Source organism: Lagenorhynchus albirostris, chromosome 5 (genome assembly GCF_949774975.1).
Source record: "Lagenorhynchus albirostris chromosome 5, mLagAlb1.1, whole genome shotgun sequence".
In the NCBI taxonomy this organism is placed as follows: domain Eukaryota; kingdom Metazoa; phylum Chordata; class Mammalia; order Artiodactyla; family Delphinidae; genus Lagenorhynchus; species Lagenorhynchus albirostris.
The window spans coordinates 120,506,561-120,527,496 of record NC_083099.1 but is presented as its reverse complement, the minus strand read 5'-3'; the positions used below and the strand labels follow the sequence as shown (position 1 = coordinate 120,527,496).

General features: G+C 34.2%; 1 protein-coding gene across 1 annotated transcript; it reads left to right on the top strand.

Annotated features, from left to right (window-relative positions):
• The first annotated feature begins 10,284 nt into the window (after window positions 1-10,284).
• LOC132520678 (translationally-controlled tumor protein-like) lies at window positions 10,285-10,801 on the top strand. Its single transcript, XM_060149406.1, has one exon. The coding sequence runs from the start codon at window positions 10,376-10,378 to the stop codon at window positions 10,790-10,792; it is 417 nt and encodes a 138-aa protein (XP_060005389.1). The 5' UTR covers window positions 10,285-10,375; the 3' UTR covers window positions 10,793-10,801.
• The last annotated feature ends 10,135 nt before the right edge of the window (window positions 10,802-20,936 follow it).

Genomic DNA, 20,936 nt, shown 5'->3' with positions numbered 1-20,936 from the left:
TGCCTTCCCTCCCAACCCTGATGCTTCTTCACAATGCCCTGGAAACACTATCAAGGCAGTAACACAATAATTACAGGGTTCCACTGATTTGTTTCCTGTCTCACAAAATCACTGTGCTAAATTGACTGATACCCAATGTCTTAAAAACTGATTTATCATATGTCTTGTAATTGATTTCAGGGAAGGAGTGTAAATCCATTTCCTGTTAACACCATCTTGGCTAGAAGCAGAATGCCATTCTCTCTTAATTGAGATCTACTTTATTAGTGGAATATTGAACTGTGTAAATATTTTACAATGTCAAACCTTATTTCTTCCATGAAAATATCAATTGAAGGGTCTAGGAGTTCTTATTCTGAGTAAATTAAAGCTTGATGAAGGTCCATAAATAGAATACTGATTGTCACCTAGTTACATATGTTAAGTACAGGTTACTATCAGTATGATGCAGCAATTTTAAATCACACTAATTGTTCTGAAAAGGGTTCCTGAAAATTGTGATACTTTGGCTAAATTTTGAAGGGTATTTAGAAGTGAACTAGACAAAGAAAAGAAAACAGTAAATTAAGTTGAGAGAATAGCATATAGGATTCATATACTACATTTGATGAGAGGTTACTGCAAATGGTTTAATAGAGTTGCAATGACAAATATCCAGAAAATGCCAACAGAAAAAGCTACAGATATGTAAATAAGCTAATGAAAAACATCAGTAGAGAAGATAAAATCATTGTAGGCTAGAGAAGATGTACGCATTGAAATTCCCATTCAACTTTGCTTCACCCTTCATATTGAATTTATCTGATTAAAGTACATCTGACAAGTACTCCAGTTGTCACTCAAATACCTTTCTATATAAGCTAACATACTTAATCTGAGAAAAATTTGAAAAGTTACTTGGCCCTAATTATATATAGAGAAAGTTTTATTCTATACCCTTAATGGAGAACATATGAAAGCCTATATTTTTGCTAAATACTGGCGGAAGGAAGGTTAGCATAAGTAGACCTTTTAGTGTCAAGGTATCTAGGTATGCACTTCATTGCAATCTCTAGGAATTACCTGCCCAAGTCTTTAAAAGCAAAATGAGCAAGAAATTGTAATATATTAGTGGTTTTATTACAAGCTAAAATTTAAAGAAATAAAATCATTGAATTTCCCCTTAGATGTTTTGTGCTGTCTTCCAATAATTTAACTGCTTTATTTTTAAGTTGCTTACAGTTTATTTTTTGCACCCTATGAGCTGATTTTGCACATCTCTACAAATGGGCATTGATTGAACTGTTTAGGAATCATTTTTTTCCTTTTGTTTTCTTTTTTTTCTGTATGCAGGCCTCTCACTGTTGTGGCCTCTCCCGTTACGGAGCACAGGCTTCGGACGTGCAGGTTCAGCGGCCATGGCTCACAGGCCCAGCCACTCTGCGGCATGTGGGATCTTCCCGGACCGGGGCACGAACCCGTGTCCCCTGCATCGGCAGGAGGACTCTCAACCACTGCGCCACCAGGGAAGCCCTAGGAATAATTTTTAAGTGGTAAGTCTAGTGTTATTTATCATGATCTTAATTTTTATAACTTTCTTAAAAATAGTCTAGGCTAAGAACATGACTTCTGACAGTTATATTTGAATTGACAGAAAGAAGACTAGAAATTTACTTGTATAATGAACTGTGCAATATTTCCTTTTAATGTGTCAACTCCTCTCTTTAATACTTCAATTTATCCATCAAAACCAGTTCATAAGAAGAAAAATAATTTTTACATAAAAGTACAGTGGGGTATAAAACTTCACTTGTTGAATGTCTCTGTATTTTAAAGGAGGCTGACAAAATATAGATTTATAAAATAAACTTAAGTCTCACTGCTAGTGATAATTGCTGATAAAGCAGTTGTGTGTTTGCATATGTGTGTGTGTGTGTGTGTGTGGTGCTGTTGTTTTGTTATTCTTTACCACACCTCTGCCACATTTTAAAATAGTATGGCCAATTAAAAGTAGTAAAAGAAAGAGTATGAAAACTATGTGAAAAATTTAGATAGAATTGTGTTTCTGAATCATGGACTCCGTTGTTCTCAAGATTTCCAACAAATAACACTGTGACTTGGTCATTAAATCATTCAGGAATAATCTTATAGGAGGAATAACAACCACGCCATCCTTAGCATACATTTCTTGTTACACACCTTTTGTGATTTTGTGTATTCTGTCACCCTTCTCAGTGTCCAATTTTCCAGACAAAATGGTGTCTGGGACTTTTAAATTAAAAACACAAATCTATTTATAGATTGCTGAAAAAGGAATCCCTACTGCAAACACATCCTGATATGTTAGTCACCTTTGCTGGGGTAACAAATAACTCCCCAAATCTCAGTGTCTAACAATAAATATTTATTTCTTGATTATATTACATTAGAGTTGTTGGCCAATTGTTTCTGTACTTCAGGCCATGGTCAACCGTACACTATTCCATGTAACCTCTCATCCTGAGACAAAAGTTTTAAAAGCAGTTCATACGAGCTAACACAAGGGAATGATTGTCAAATCAGACTCATAAAAAATTGAGAGATCTAACAAAGTATCAAGATTTACTAATAATACTGTTTATAGTCAATCAGGAGTCTCATATGAAGAAGAGAGGGTTCCAGGCCTTTCTTCCCAAGCCTTTCTTCTGCATTGACCATGCACTTCCTGGGCCAGAATAAGATGGGGAATCTCTGAGTAAGTTTCATGCTTCACTTCACGCAAGAGTCAGGTATGTTTAAGTCATGAGCTAGCTCTCTCATATGCCACAAGAGTTGTATAGCTTACAAGTAATTCTCTAAAGAAGCATATCTCATAAATCCTTAGATCCATTTTGCTGTATATATGATCCAACAATTGCTGAAAAAAGAGATATTGAAATCTGCATTCTAATTATGAATTTGTCTATTTCCCCTGCAGATACTGTCACATTTTTTTGTGCATTTTGAAGCTTTATTATTAGCTGCACTCATATATAGGATTGTTATATTTATGTCAATTATCTTTCAAATAGATTAAAAATAAGACAAATTACATTGTTTATACCATGTATTTACAATTTCTGATGCTCTTCATTCATTTGTGTAACCCCAAACTCCATTTGGCATCATGCCCTTTCTACTTAGAGATTTTTAGGTCTTTCTAATGTATAGCTTCTGAAAATAATTTCTTTGTTTTTGTTGCTCTAAATAAAGTATTTTTTTCCACCTTCACTTTTGAACAATCATTCATTGGATAAAAATTCTAGGTTGACAATTAAAAAAATTTTTTTTCCTCAACTGTCCTGGTTTGAATTGTTTCTGATAAGAGTCTGCTTTAACACATTTTTAAAAGTATTGTGCCTTTTTTTTTTTCTCTTAAAGCTTTAAGGTTTTCTCATTATCACTACTTTTCATGGTGTGGTTTTCTGTAGATTTACTTTACTTGGTGTTCATTGAGATTCTTTGACAAGCAAATTTATATATTTCATTAAATTTAATAATTTTCAATCATTATATCTTCTAGCACCTCTCTCCTCTCTTTCTTTGTGTCCAATTACTTATATGTTAAACCACTTGCTATCAGTTAATCCAGCTCTTATTTTCTTCAGGTTTTGTCCTCTCTGCACTTCATTTTGGAAGTTTCTGTTGTTATGTCTTCCAGTTTGCTGATCTTATGAACGTCCTAATATGCTAATACTGTTATCAAGTGTTGTGTTTCTCTCCTCAACATTCACATTTTTTCCTTCTTATCAATCATATGAAGAATTCATAACAGCTCTTTTAACTTCTATTGTCCACTAGTTCCATTACCTTTGTCACTTCTCAGTTTATTCTATAGATTGATTTTTCTCCTGGTTTGGAGTTATATTTTCCTGCTTTTTTGCTTGCCTTATAATTTCTTTTTGGGTGGGCATTGTGTATTTATGTTCTTAGTTTTTATATTTTTGCTAGCCTTTCATGCTGATTTGTTGTAACATACATTAAGTTACTTGTAGTCAGCTGTATCCTTCTAAAACTTGCTTTAAGTGTTTTTAGAGTGGTTCTAGAGCAGCCAAGAGTCCAGAACTAATCTAGCCCCATTTGTAAGGTAATGCCACTCTGAGGATTCTGTCCAATTTTTTGTTAATCATGAAATCTTCCTATTCTGATCAGTGGGAACACAAATAATTCCCAGACTCCTGAAGCTCCATTTGTTTTTGTTTTTTCTTTTTGTCTGCCTTTACCTGGAAGATTTTTCCAGAAACTCAGGTTGTTTTCTCTCATGGACATGTGGATCAGTATCAACAGTTTAAGAAAGAACCATTCTGCAGGTCTCCACAACCATCTCCCTGTGAAAGTCTCTCCTTTTGTGTATGACACCCCGCAACATGAGTCTTCTTCACCTTTTCAAACTCAGGTTTCTGTCTCTTATTTCAGTAAGCTGACTGGGTTCTGTTTAGTTTTTCCCAACTTGTACTCTTACCTGGAAATTGTCTCTAGACAGTAAAATGTTTTCTCCATTGTTTCACAGTAACTTGACAATTCTTCCATGTATAGAGCTGGTGCAATCATAAGACTTACCTCATTTGTATCCATTCTCTTGGTAACCACAGTGCTGCACTATTATCACATTTATGAAAAATAAGAATGTTTTGTATATTTGGTTCCATTATCTGTTTGCTAGATTTGCCAGGAAAATCCAGTCTCTGTTAATTTACCTTGATGTTCAGTAGTTAACCATCTTATTTTTTTGTTTGTTTGTTTTTTTTTGTTTTTTTTTATTTTTTTTTTATTTTTTTATTTTTTTACATCTTTATTGGGGTATAATTGCTTTACAATGGTGTGTTAGTTTCTGCTTTATAACAAAGTGAATCAGTCATACATAAACATATGTTCCCATATGTCTTCCCTGTTGCGTCTCCCTCCCTCCCACCCTCCCCATCCCACCCCTCCAGGCTGTCACAAAGCACCGAGCCAATATCCCTGTGCCACGCGGCTGCTTCCCACTAGCTATCTACCTTACTGCGTTTGTTAGTGTGTATATGCCCGTGAGCTGTGACAGGGCGAGAGAGAGTAACCATCTTATTTTAAATAATTTATGGAGGAAAAAAGATAGAGATGAACCAGCTTAAACACTTTTGGGGATATAAATTAAAACATAAGTTTCTCATATCGTAGACAGCACCTAACCAAGTGATCAATGTTAACACCATCAGTAAGAAAATGTATTATTATTGTGTACTTCTTGATATAAAACACCAGCAAAGTCATGGCATTCCTTTTGTGGTATTCTTGTTAAAAATGCATAACTTAAATTTAATTATGAACAAACAGCAGACACTGAGGAATAGTCTATAAAATGCCTTGTCAATAGTCTTCAAATCTTCAATACCATAAAATAAAAAGGAGTGAGAAACTGTTTTAGATCAAAGGAGACTAAGAAGAAATGATTGAATGGGATGCATGAGACTGGGTTGAATATTGCTCTACAAAAAGCACATTGTTGGGGTGAATGTTAGTCTTTGAATAAGGTTGGTAGAGTTAAGAATATTTTCATGTCAATGTTAATGTCCCAGTTTTTATCACCGTGCTGTGATTATGAAAGTTGTTAACATTTGAGAAGCATTATGAAGTGCATTTGGGAATTCTTTGTGCTGTTTCTACTTTGTATACAGTCTTTTGTGTACATATTAAATTATTTCAATATGGAAATTCAAATATGAAAAAAGAACTAAAAAGAGAACTATTCCAATATAAATTGAAGCTACAAAAGGAGATAATATCCAGGGGCATTGAATTATTCTTGTGGCATATTCCTGAAAACACCTGTTCTGGCACTGACAATGTTACTAAATGCCTTGGGGCACTTATACCTTCTGTTCATTCTTCATTATGCCAGTCTTTCTATTCCATTATCAGTGCCATAAATGCTTTCATACTTCCTATCTTTTGTGTTAAGTTACAATCTAGGATTTTAAAGCCATGCTTGCAAGGCTGACAACTATGACAGTTTTGTCTGACTTAGGAAAATAGTTTACTCTAAATGCCAAAGAAGCATCTTTTATATATTATTGTATTTTATCCTTCCTCAATTATAACTAATTTTGTTAGTTAAAATAAATTGAGTTAAAAATAATTTCCAAGAATACATGTGGTAATTCACTTTGTATCATTAATGTAACATTTCCAATGCATATATTTATTATAAAGAAATATATTTGCCCTGTAGAAAATGCCACTTAGAAAGTAATGCCAATACATCTTTATTATGATACAGTTTTAAAGGTGTTGGTTACTGCATTAGCTTTAAGTTCAACTCTCAGTTACAGAATGACTTACAAATGTTATAAATATTGTTTCTCCTTTTCACAAACTTGGTAGTATAAGGCTCCGATTGCAGTTTCACAAGCATCATTGACCCAATCCATGCTGTTACTAAGCCATCTTCAATCTCTAGCTTTCAACTTGTGGTCCAAACTGACTGCTCTAATGCTAGTCACCATGATAGCATCCCAGCTTTCAGGGAAACAGACATGAAAAAAGAAGAATTTCTCCTTCATAGAAATTTGTTGCACAATATTTGTTTGTGTCGCATTGGCCAGAAATTAATTACAGGGTCACAGACATAAGTGAGGGAGCCTGGGAAGTATAGTATATTCAGGGAAGCCAGGTATATGGGGATCCTATTATTCTATAAAAGCAGGATACATATTGGGCAACAACTGGTTGTTTTTGTAAAAATTACTTAATGGATAGCTAGAAAAGAAAAAGTATCTGTAACCATCCAAATAAGAAACTTTATTTCATATGCAATTTCAAATAATTTTTAACTTAAAATGTTACATAATAGCCCTTCTTGTTATACAAAACAGCAAAAATATTGTCACTTACTGATAGTGTCTTAATCATCACAGTTCTCCAAATTTAAAACTGTGTTTAACAAGTTACTGATCATCTTGGAGGAGGAAGAGGGTCGTGATAGGGAAGGGGCATGTAAATGGATTTCTGGAACACTGAGAATGTTATGTCTTGACCTCAGCAGTGGTTAAATGAGTGAACACTTTATAAATATTAGTTATGTTTTCTGTAATCTTTTAAAATGCATGTTTATTTTTCAATGCAAAATTAAATATACATATATGTGTGAAAAAATAAAAAATAACTCAATTAAGATGTTTATTAATTTAAATTTGAAATCAGTAAGTCCATTTAAAAGAAGTATTGCGTCTCATTATTCTAGAAATTAACACAATCCCAGGGCAGAAAAACAGTTATTACAAACATTTAACTAAACCATTGAATATGTCCGAATTGTATTGTGCTGAACACACTTATTAGGGACTCTTATTTGCAGAACACTGTGCCAGTTTATCTTATCCTATCATCTCTTGGACAACTTCCCAGTATATGCCATAGAAATATGGCATTACAGACTTTAATTGTGTGCATTTTATGGCTGCTGCCAACATAAGGGTGAAAAGATTAATCACTCCTGCGCTTAGTAAACAAACTAGGGCCTTTTAAAGATTTCAGTCTTGTTCATTTTTCCAAAAGGTTCATTTGAATGCACAGAAGTATGTATGATTGACTACCTTTCCCACTATTTCAATTGTCAAACTAAAAGCCAGGACACTTATCAACAAGAAGAAAAACCCATTTGAAATACAGTACACCTGGGAGTAAAAATGTTGAATAAAACTAGCAATTTCAGTTCAAAGACTTTTGCATTGTTTTAAATAAAATGGCAAAGAAATACCCTATATTAAGTAAGGTATCTATTTTTTGTCCAAAATAACACATTTATGTATGTTTAGAAACAAAAGTTGGGAGGACATTACAGGATACTATGTGCTTTTAAGATGCCCCTAAAACAAAAGTACACTTCAACTTTCTATCAAACTTTGCATTGAGCAGTAAGCAGAACTTTCTGTAGATTAAAAAAAAAAAAATGTTCTGTGCTCAGTTCTCTGCTGGTGTCTATGACCCCTGGTTAACTTTTATGCTTTCAATTTGGCTTTGTTCTGGAACATTTTTTCCTATGTTACTTAAAGTACTTTCAGTTACTCTGGAGGGAAAATTGTATTATCAAAAGCAATTGCTGTTATGACACTGCTTCTGGAATCTTAGAGCTTGACAACTAGTCTTAGACTTCTGCCTTTTAAAACAGATTCTAGGATTTCATTTTTGCTATGTCCAATCATGCCAAACCATACTTACTTTTAGCTTGCTGAATGGAAAAGCTTGGAATAGTTTATAACACTGACTGACATATGAATGGGAAATGCTATCCCATGAGTAGAGGAAACAGTCAAATTCGAGGGGTGCAGCAATTGACAAGATCAGAGTACTAAATCGTACCTCTGAGGATCACACTGTCACACTCGTCCTAAGGTAAAACCTCAACATTTTTATCATCATTGTTCCAGGTAACACCTTACCTAAGGAAAAAGGATACCAAAAAGATTCAAGTAGCATCTTGAATCATCTAGCTTCTATTCCCACAGAGATAAGGCTTGACTCAGTTCTAAGATCAAAATCCCTTGTTAGAAAACTATACATGAAATAATTACCTTGGAGGAGAATGGTAAATTTTAAATGATGGGGAAAAGAAAATATATTAATAACATGATTTAAAAATTCTTTGACATATCAGTAAATTATTACTTGATAATGATTAAGTAAATGATTTTGTAACTAATTAGGGGATTAGCCCACATTAAGAACAGACTCTCCTCTAGCTCTGTTTTCTCACACTCAATAGTTGTCTTGAAAGTACAGATGGACATTGGAAATCTCTGAGACCCCATACCCTAATATCAACCTCATGAACAAGCAAAATCTCTCTATACTGTGAAGTAATCTTGTTTTTCATAGATACAATTTTTTTATTATGATTGTCAATATCCTTTTACAATCTCCATGGCTATAGCTTGTTCAATTTGTATTGCTACAAGTTAGTGTACACAGTATCTGTCTCAACTACCTTTCATTGAAGAAATAATTAATGACTGTCCCCCAAACTGCTCATATATGATGATGCACCTTCTTTACAAGTACTCACAACAACATCTAACTTATTCATGGCAGAAAGGGTCTAATAACGCTTTCAATAATTGGAGCAACCTCTTTTAATTATATCCACAGATCAATTAGTAAGAAGTGCAGCACGTTATTTATTTTTTTAATTTTACTTTATTCCTGAAACATCTGATCTCTCAGAGTCATAGATCCAAGCTGTTGCCCTAATTCCCATATAGCTTCCATTGAGGAAGCTAAAAAAATGTATCTGTCATCCTGAAAAAATATCTTTCTGGGTAATAGCCTCAATCTCACCATTTTCTTCTGGAAGCACATTTTTTCAGCGGCAGCTCATCCACCACCTATCAAAAATATTCAGTCTCAGACATGGTGATCACTGTCTTAATAACTTAATTATATTTTCAGTCTCGCCCAAATATGTATTCTCTAAATGCAGATTTCTTGGCATCTTTGGGCCAAAAATGGCAATTCAAAATCTATTAATTAATTTGCAATTCATAGTAACCCTAGATATGCCTCCAGCTAACACAATTCTGCCTCATTCAAAACTGGACCAAGGTAAGGACATCCGAACAGCACAGAAAGCTAGAATTGAAGAGAAGCATAAACACAAGTGCTCACTTTGAGTGATTGCATGGAGTGCAGATTGTTTTGGGAGCATGCTAAGATCATGCTAAGTTGTAAGCAAGTGGAAGATGATTTGGAATTTAATATGAGCCAGAAATCCCATTTTGTATGAAACAAATAAATAAACATCTCACAATTGTACAAACAGGTAACCAGTGCATTTGGGGAATTCTGCCTCTTGGAAAAGACGAACTATTCATTGTGTGTCATCAGAATTATATTAAAAAATCACAAATATTCAATATGACATTTTCTTCAACTATAGGAAACAAAACCAGAAAACAGCTAGACTACTATTAAAAATGTTTTGAGTTGATTTTCTAAATAAGTATCACTGCATTTTTCTACCCTTATTGTAAACAAAACAACTTCAACTTTATGCTAATTCATATACAGATATACTCTACTTTAAATTTATGTACTTACAAAGAATTTCCTTAAATGTATAGTGACAGCTATTTTTCCAGATGGATTGTTTTCATGAGTTTGCCTTTTCAAGTGGTATATGATCCTTGACCTGTTAAAGAAACTGCAGGTTACTTTTCCATCCTTTCCCTCGACCCCCACCTCCACCCCCTACCCCAGGCCCAGCACCACTCTGACTACACAGCGCTTGCTCTGAGCTCCCAGCAGCTCCATCTACCAGGACCTCATCAACCATGCTGAGGTGTTCTCCAACATCTACAAGATCAGGCAGGTCACCAAAGGGCTGTGTCTGGAGGTGGAGGGGAAGATGGTCAGTAGGACAGAGTGTAACATTGATGACTCGCTCACTGGTGGAAATGCCTCTGCTGAAGGGCCTGAGGAGGAAGGTACAGAAAGCGCAGAAATCACCGATGTCGATATTGTCATGAACTATCACTTGCAGGAAACCAGTTACACAAAAGAAGCTTACAAGAAGTACATCAAAGATTACATGAAGTCAATCAAAGGGAAACTTGAAGAACAGAGACAAGAAAGAGTAAAATGTTTTATGACAGGGGCTGCAGAACAAATCAAGCACATACTTGCTAATTTCAACAACTGTCAGTCTCTTATTGGTGAAAACATGAATCCAGATGGCATGGTTGTTCTGCTAGACTACCGTGAGGATGGTGTGAGCCCATATATGATTTTCTTTAAGGGTGGTTTAGAAATGGAAAAATGTTAACAAATTTGGCTGTTCCTTTGGATCTAGCACCTGTCGTCATAACTGGCTGGCTGCAGCTTTTCATCAGCACAACACCAGGACTTAGACAAATGGGACTGATGTCATCTTGAGCTCTTCATTTATTTTAACAGTTGATTTATTTGGAGTGGAAATATTGTTTTTGTGAAAAAAGGTATGTCACGTAAGTTGTCTAAAAATAAAATGTATTTAAACTCATTTGAGAGAATGCCTCTTAGTTTAATATGTAATATCTAAATCCATCCTGTGTAGCCTTCCTGGAGAAGCTAGAGCCTGGTTGTAGACCACTACTAGAAAGCATAAGACCATCTTCAGATAACTTCTACAGTGAAAACCACTTCTGGCACTTGGAATATAAACAAGAATCAAAAGTAATTGAGTTGAAGTAAAGGGAAAGACCATGCTCATAGCAGTGCCAGCATTTGAAGTGGATTTCTTACACATTTCATCACCTACAAATGGAACTAGTTAACCCTGGAAGAGATTACCAAAAGAATAAAAAAAGACTAACACAGTTGGAAGCAAAAAAAAAAAAAAAAAAAGAAAGAAACCGTATGTTGCTCTCCCACAAATAACCACCATGTGTAGATAAATATTTTTTTGTTTTCACTTCTAACATTCTACAGAGCAGAGCAGCAACAAATAGGATTGTATACTATAAACTTGTACACAGTCCTATAGAGTCAAAAAGTACTTTATGAAGTTTTTAGAAAGCACCAGTAAAATAGCCAGAGAGACAATGCTGGGGTCTTTGATTTCCCTAACAGATTGAAGAGACACTGTGTAAATAGCACAGCTGTGTTGATACACATGCACTGTCAGTGTGGATGGTCTCTGGAAGCCGAGCGCATGCAGTGCATATAGTGCAGCCATTCCACTCCTCAGCATTTACCTGACAGAAATGAAAGTGTATGCTGTACAAAGACTTGTACACGGATGTTCATAACCCCATCATTTATAATAGCCCAAAATGGAAACAATTAAACTTTCTATCAACAAGTGAATAGATAAACATATTGTAATACAATCATGCAAGGAAATACTACACATAAAAACAAGAATTATTATAACATACTACAACATGAATGTATCTCAAATAATTATACTGAGTGAAAGAAGCCAGACAAAAAAAAGAGTATATACTGTTTGGTTACTTTTGTATAAAAACTATAGAAAATTAGGGACTTCTCTGGTGGCACAGTTGTTAAGAATCTGCCTGCCAATGCAGGGGACACGGGTTCGAGCCCTGGTCCATGAAGATCCCACATGCTGCGGAGAAACTAAGCCCATGTGCCACAACTACTGAGCCTGCACTCTAGAGCCCATGAGCCACAACTACTGAGGCCTTCACGCCTAGAGACCATGCTCCACAAGGAAAGCCACTGCAATGAGAAACCTACAAAGTGCAACAAAGAGTAACCCCCGCTTGCCACAACTAGAGAAAAGCCCACACACAGCAATGAAGACCCAACGCAGCCAAAAATAAGTAAATAAATAAATATAATAAATTTATTTAAAAAAAAAACTACAGAAAATTAAAACTAATCCATAGTGGCAAAAAGCTCACCAATGATGGGTGGAGGTCGAGAGGGGCATGGAATGGAGGTAGGCAAGAATGAAGGATTACTTAGTGGCACATGGAAACTTCTGTAGGTGATGGGTATTATATATTAATTATTTTGATATTGCAGGTAGTTTCACAGGGGTAAAAATCTGTAGAATACCTTCACATTGACATTTAAATACATGAAATTTATTTGTCTGTCAGTTGCATCTCAATCCAAGCCAATAAAAATCTTGGTAATAAATGATACCTAGTTGTCTCACTTAGTAAGCAGGATGCTTCTGTATGATCTTAAATGAAATATGAACCGTGAAAGTATTTGCTATCTATAGTAAAAACACATTTTTGCTGTAGGTAAATAAGCTTTGTGTATGTGATGTCTTGAATATCCATTGACTACTTTAGTATGTTACACAGAATTTTAAAATTGTCAGTAGACTGTAGGTAAAATACTTAAAAGAGACTCTCAGTTCCTTGGCTGAAATCTCTAGTTAATGTTGAAAGTAGCAAAGTATATTACAGTGTTTTATTCCAAAGGCAGTTATATTTTAGAGGGGAGTGAGGGGCACATTTATAGGGACTATGGGACCCGACAGAATTTTTTTTAGTTTAGAGTTTACATCTAATGAACTAAATTTATTATGCCAAAGAGACATTTGCAATTGGCCATTTCCACACACTGGACATAACACTTGAAAATTCATGGACATCTACGTGAAAAGTTTACTCCAAATTTTAATAAAAGAATTTTTTTTTTTTTTTGCGGTACGTGGGCGTCTCACTGTTGTGGCCTCTCCCACTGCGGAGCACAGGCTCCGGACACGCAGGCTCAGTGGCCATGGCTCACAGGCCCAGCCGCTCCGCAGCATGTGGGATCTTCCCAGACCGGGGCACGGACCCGTGTCCCCTGCATCGGCAGGCGGACTCTCAACCACTGTGCCACCAGGGAAGCCCATCGAAAGAATTTTTGAGAGAAGAAAAGAATATTGTTTATTTTACAACACTTTTCTGAAATGTAACCTTTGGATACAAAAAATGTTTCTTTAATTCAAATTGAAAAATATGATAATTAACATAAAAATATAAAAATGTAACAGCAGTGCTATCTCCTAGGAAAATTTTGCCTATTTACAGATTTCATTATCTAGTCTTTCAGGTTGCCCTTAAATCACAACTCTTAGAGCTGAGATAGGTAATGGATTTAATCTTTTGGATTAACTCCAATAAAATAATAGAGATTATCAGCACATTATCTTGCAAGAATTCTGTAGCTGCAATGGCTTTTCTGCATGTGGGGGAGAAAGTGGTTGTCCATGAGATACTAGCATCCCTATTCAAGAGCTACTGACACTCAAGTTGTTCTTTTGATCTGTGTTATCTATAGAAGAGATGGTTATGCATCTGGTTAATGGTGTTTCAGTTTGTTTATTGTTAATACTCTAAAAATTGAATAGCATGTTTCTACCATCCAGAGACATACAGTTTTCTCTGGAATATTGTGAGTTCGGTATTCAATGTGAGTCAATGGAAAAAACTTGGTAAGCGTACATGCCTGGGAAGTTAGAGACCCCATGGCATTCATCACTAAGCAAATGATGAATCAAGGGGAACCAAATCTCTTACCAAGACTGTAGAAAAGAACATTATCAACCCATATTCACATTTTAAAAAATGAAACAAAATTCTCAGGACACAGTGATATCTACTTTGAAGTGGCCATTCAGTTCATTTGAGTAAAAGACAAATATGTATTCATATTTTTTAACTTTACTCTCCTATGTATCAATTAAAAATTTTGAACTAATATAAAAATGTTTTCTACTTCCTACATAATACTATTTTGAAGCATAAAATCCTCCCTTTTTTATATGCAGTATAATCTTTTTATTTTTTTAATTTGAAATTCTATCTGGCTGAGTCAGATGATGTATAGAATTCTATACAGATTTACTAATAATGACCCTGTGCAAGTTTTCAAAATAATTTTAATCAGTTTCCATTTTTAATGAAATTAGTTCTAATTAAAATTTCTTTCTGGGGAGAACTTGGAACAACAAATTATTTTGAGGTAGCTTTCATGTTATATGGCTACATTTTTTTTCGTTACATTCTTTTTAAACTGTCTTCTGATTTTGAAAATTATTTTGTCATTTACTTTTCATTTTTAAGTGTTGTTCCCTCTGAGAAAATTATTTATTAATGTGAAAATATTGTCAAAATAACATTTTTAATGTTTAACCTCAGCACAAAATCAATGGTGCTATGAAAAGGTGTCTAGTCAATGTTACACTCTGAAGGATTCTTCTTATAGGTTCAGTATAATTTGGGACCATTTTATGATGTTTACTTTCCATCATTCTAAATGTTTAAAGGTTGATGTAAACTACATTCTGGGAAACAGATTTATAGGGACATTTAAAAATATATTTTCCATTTGTCTGAATAACAATTCACGTGGCTTTGCAATAGATCAAGTTTGGACATTAAAATTTGGATGTGATATTGCATGTCATGGCAACTCATTACACTTATCAAAGCCTCTATATTGAAAGAAAGACACCCTTCACTTTTTAAAGCACTAAACTCTCTCAAATTCTGTTTTAAAGTACATAAATTAATTATAATTACAGCATAAATACCACCCTTAGGAAATTTAAAAATTCATTAAGTCAGTACTTATATGTCTTCAACATTACACAAAAACAGGATTGGGGTCGTTCTTAAATTTCATCTAATCCAACCATGCTTCTAATAACTAAACTCTATACCATCCCCACTAAGTGTCCATCTAGGATATGCCTGATCACTTCCCACTATGGTGAAATCAGTGAATCTTCAGGCAATCATTTCATCTCAAGACACACTTTCTTCAATTACTGGGTCTTAAGATCAAATTAAAATGCATATCCTCTCCCACATGAGCATTTTCAAATATTTGGAAAGCAGCTCTTTCTCGACTCTAGTTGAATATTTCAGAGTCTTTCATATTCATTGTAAATTTAACATATTAAATTTCCTTCTCATCAAGCTTGCTTTTTCTCTGAACATAACCCAGTTAATCTAGATGTCTTCAAACCTATTTTATCCATTATTGAGAGCAATGTGGAATCTAAACTACAGAAATTATTAATATGAAGGCTTAAAGCAGAGATTTGGAAGAAAAAATGAGGTTTCCTGCTTCTTGAAACAAGAGAAATGGTGTTTTTCTTCTGTGAAATAGAGAACAGGGAAGGGTTACAAGTTGGAAGAATTAAAAAATTATTAGATTAAATTTTAAACTTAGACTTTAAAGTGTGAAAAGCCCAAATAAGGATGGGGGAGAATGAGGGGGATTTGGGGAAACAGCTCCAATAAATGAGAGTCTAAGACACAAAATAAAATTGCTCAGATAGAATATGAAGAATAACGAAAGATCAAAGTACAAGTTTTATGGAAGGTCAGTGATTACGGGGTATGTTTTGCTGTGTGTATTTGTATGATGAGGGAAGACATCAGTAGGTAGATTGAAGGTACATGCAGTTGAGCCAAATCTCCAGGGAAAGGGCAGAGTCCCATGTCAGGTAAGTGGACTGCAGGTAAGAGGATGCTTTCTTTTGAGACTGGCAGGAAGGAGGCATGCCAAGGTTCTGGTGCAGATATTTGTGTGAGAAAGTTGAAGAAATTTCTTCCTTATAGACTTCCTTTTCCTATAAAAAGGAAAGCAGAATAATATTGTAAATGTGAAAGAGACAGCATTGAAATTATGAGTTTTAATAACAAAGAAGTTGTAAAATAGTTGTTGAAGTTAGTAGGATAGTGAACTTTCCAGAAACATGTAACAGATGACCTGGCAATGTTGAAGACTGAGGGAAGGTCATAATTCTCATATATTTAATGACAAATATATCTATAATGATATAATTGTCTTTGATATAATTATCTATTTGGTAGTGAGATTTAAAAAGACAGACTTTTGTTGGGGCAGGGCAGGGAGCAATTGAACCACAGGCTCATGAGCCGGACAACTTTAAATTTAAGCACATCATCCATCATGGTCTCTTCACCAGAGTCCAACCTCTATCCATGTTTTGTTATATACTAGTCATCACATCCTTGTCTTTTCATGAGTTTGCTGCTATAACCTGAAGTAACCCCTACTCCCTACCTCTATTTAAAAGATATTCAGGCTTAAAACCACAACTGTTTCCTCTGCATGAAGGATATTTCTTCAAATATTCTAAAACTGTCTGAGACTTTCTTTGAAATGTCATTGCACATAAAATCAATACTTATATTTAAGTTTCTTAACTGTTCTCATTTTTTTCATCTGTATTGGTTTTGTGGCATAATTCAATGCCCAGGTACTTGTCTTATATTGTATATCCTTCAGTGTCCTTTGACTATAAATATTATATATGAACACAATAAAAACTTATTCATTTAATATGATTGACTCAATATAAACAACTTTTTTCTGGTGAGTAAAATAGATTGAGGATGAGTAACTTTTGTTTAAAACACAAGATAGTAAATATTTTTAGCTTTGTGGGCCAAATATCTCCTTTGAAAATATTAAACTAGCCATTGTAGTGTGAAAATAGCCATAGACAATATGTAAACTAACAGGAATGGCTGTGTTCCAACAAAACTATTTATGGACACACATATTGGCATTTCAGATAATTTTTACTTGTCAAGAAATATTCTTCTTTTAATTTTTTTCTAAGCATTGAAAAATGTAAAAAAAAAAAAAGTAAATGTTCTTAGTGTATGAGTCATACAAAAACAGACCACAGGTGATGTTTGGCCTGTGGGGTGGAGTTAAGTGATTCATGCTATCAATTAAAATTACTAATGTACAAAGTTTGAAACCTGCTAAGCAATAAATCCTTATATGTGTTTGAGATCCACTTTTTGTTTTAAATTTTAAAGCTAGAACATGGCTTACAGATTTTTCAGTCTTTGGTTTATGAGAAAGTAGCATGTATGTCCTGGCACATGAGTGTTGAAGCATAAGTCTTACCAGTTCTGTGGTCTAAGGCAGGTCATGTGATATCTCCAACCCTCAACTTCCTCAATCATGTCATAAGAGGTAGCTATCTAATAGGGTTCCTGTGAGCATTCAATAAGTTAATAATGCATCATTTCACTTAGGTGAGTGTCTGTACATAATAATAAAAACCTAATAAATATTAGATTTTAAACAGTATTATTCAAAAGAATTTTTTTTCTGGAAGATTAAAACAGTATTGCTAAGAAATGAAGGTCTTTCACCACTCATTTAGTGATAGGATCAATGCTAAAAAATAGGCTTCCTGACTTTAAATATCAACATTTCTCCCCATTCCTCCACAAGAAGGAATTCATGAATTTAGCTCTTAATGAAATATTAAGTTGTTGTAAAATGTAAAATATCTTTGGCTTAACTGAAGTTCAGAAAAATACCGTTTGCTTTGTTTTGTTTTGTTTTGTTTTGAGATATGGTACTACTCAGAGTACAGAAAAGTCCTAGATTTAGTAAATCCATTTCAGGCAGGAAAAAGCAGATATATATTTGGTCTGGCTAGAGAAAATGAAAAGATAAGAACTTTAATTCTCAGTATTAAATACAGTAAAACCATGACTTTTAAAGTATTAAATATTTGTTTCCCATTAAAACTTAATAATATAGAGACTAAAGTAATTAAATGTTATAAAATCTCTTTTAAGTTATTCTGATTAATTAAACCAATTTACAGGAAAGTAATTACCTCCTGTTCTTTTTATTAGAAGGTGATAGATGATTGATATAGATAGATTAGACAGAGAGATAATAGATTATAGAAAAATAGATGATAGATAGATAGATAGATGATAGATAAACAGATAGATAGAAAGCTAAAGGTAGATAATAGTCTTAACAAAGAATCAGACTTATGTAGTCGGGTATAAGTATTTGGTAAAGTTAACTCTGTAACTGGCAATATTAACATGTATTCTGTAGTTCTCAAATCTTATGTCTGGAAAAACATAACTCCTTATAAAAAATATTTAAATCTTATAAGTAAAGAGAAAACAAAGCAGTCATGGGAAATATCATGTTGTGTTTAATGTAATACTGAGCTCTGTCACTGACTCTATCTGCCACCAAATTATGAAATGTTAGAAATGATGTCAAGAAACTTGGCATATAAAAATTTTGATATGAACTACTCAAGATATAAACATAAATGTTTATTCAGTGATACCAAAATATACAAACCAGGGAGTATCTGATACGGTAATCTTAAATTCAAGAAGTAGGAAAAAATATGTTCAAGTCTGTAGCTGATTCTGTATAAATAAATCATATTTCTATGAATAATTGTATGGACAGATCAATTCATGTAGCATAAAATATAAAAAGACAGTTTGATGAGTTTGTATCTATTTTATAAAACACCCTTCTTGCCAGATTTGTGCAGTTACTCACTTTTTAAATCATCTGTAATAAAATTGTGTGTATCTGCAAGGAAGTGTATATGACAGAAGGCTTTCTTACCTCAACATTGATGAACAGAGGTAAAAGGAGCCTGATGGCTATTAAACAGTCAAGAACCATCTGAGGAGAAATCAATAGCTTTTTCCTTTGGCAACTGGTGAATGTCAGATCTAGGACTAAAACCCAGGTCCTATAACTTCACACTAGGTAAACTTCATTTTTAAAATATTCTGCTTAGGGTTGATAAATGTGTTATGTGTTCTCAACGGAAGTCACAAAAATGTCCCCATCATATCATCAAGAAGTTTAGAGAAACCAGGGGGTGAGGAGGGTTAGAAGAAATGATTGACACAGTTGGGCCAATGACTACTCTGAACCAACAATAAGAAAGTAGAGAGATTTTTACAGTAACACATTTCAAACTGCATGAAGATTTACCACATACAAACTAACAGTGAATTTGTTTTAAATTCATATTAAAAGATGAGTAAATGGATGATACAGGAATAGCTCACAAAATGGCACCATTCTTCCTCCTGATAAATTATTTTCATAGTTCCAAAAACACTACCATAAAAGTCATTGAGATAATTACTCCAGCTCCACTCTGTCGTTACAAATGTTAATGCAGAAAGATTTAAAGATCTACATTTAATATGGATGACCGGATTTGGTTAGATCAATAGCTACTGAAAAGTGACTTTTCTCTACCTTTTATTGTGTACTTACTTGATTCAGTATTAGGATTAGCTTTAAGCAGTTTACACAAGGTCTTCATTTTCACAAAATCAGTTTCAGGAAGCAGGTTAGAAATGCTTTTATCTGAAGTAGATTCAAGTGAGACTTCTCATAGGAACCGGTTAAAACAGAAGCTTATATTTCATGAGCGTTCACATGGGTTCCCCACTAGGAGGCACCAGCTATGTGGTTATATGCCAAGGGAATTAGAAAAGTTACATAATTTTAATATGGTTAAAAAAACATATTCTACCAATAACTGTGTGATAATGTTTCTGAAGGTTCATGTCAAACACTAGTTTAAACTCTTGTTCCATAACTTTTGAAGAAAATAATTCAGAAAAAAATATAAAGAAAGATTTTGTTTTTTGTGGGTTTGGGAAGTGGGGAGTATTTTAGTAGCACCAGTCTGAAAATTGCTTAATGCTCTCTGTATTACAGGGCAGATACAGATGTAAAACCCCTTTATGGGTGAGCATAGGCACAAATCAAAGAGATTCTGATATTAAAGTTATAAGAGTATAACAGTCAGGTTGAGGCCAGTACTGCCATGAGACGAGCTGGTCAGAGACCAGAATCACCTCTGGGCAAGTAGTGAGCTGTTGTGCTCATTTAAATACTGGACCTCAAGGTAAAAATCATAGTGTTTGTATCAGTCCATGCATTAGAATGAATGACAAAATACTGGAAAATCTTATTTTTACTTGATTTTAATTTCATAATTTCTTTTTGTTCATGATTTATAATGTTCATAGCCTATCAATACATTATATATACAGTGTATATGAATGCACACACACACCCACTCATATATAGAGGCATTAACTAATAATTGTCTTTTGGATATGTTAAATGATCAAAAGTGTTCAAATACCCCTGCTTTAGAAATAAGATGTGACGCTTTCCCTAGGAAACTGGGAATTCTAAAAAGCTGCAAGGAGTACAACAAAGAAGTAGAGAAACCTTTCGTAGGTGGATGATAAATAGAGCCCAGGAAATAAGCCCCAGCACAGAATAAGGCCTTGGTGGAACATAAGCTCTAACAAATGAAAGGTAAAGCTGGATTTTTCCTAAGTAAAAAAGAAACTCACTTTATAGCAGATGGAGTTACAAATCAACCACAGAACAATATAGAGAATATACAGCAAAGAAACAGCAGCTTCTGAACCAGAGCAAGAGAAAAACTAGTATATGGTGTACAGAACCAACATAAATGCAGAAAAGCCCAGACCAGCCCCTCTCAAGATAATTCAAAATGAAGTGCGAAGAAGGAATACAGGAATACAGCACAGTGGTTAAGGAAACTCTGTAAACAAAACAGTGGGCTCCATTATTTCAGTTCTGTCTCTTACTGACTGAGACCTTGAATTTGTCACAAAATCCCT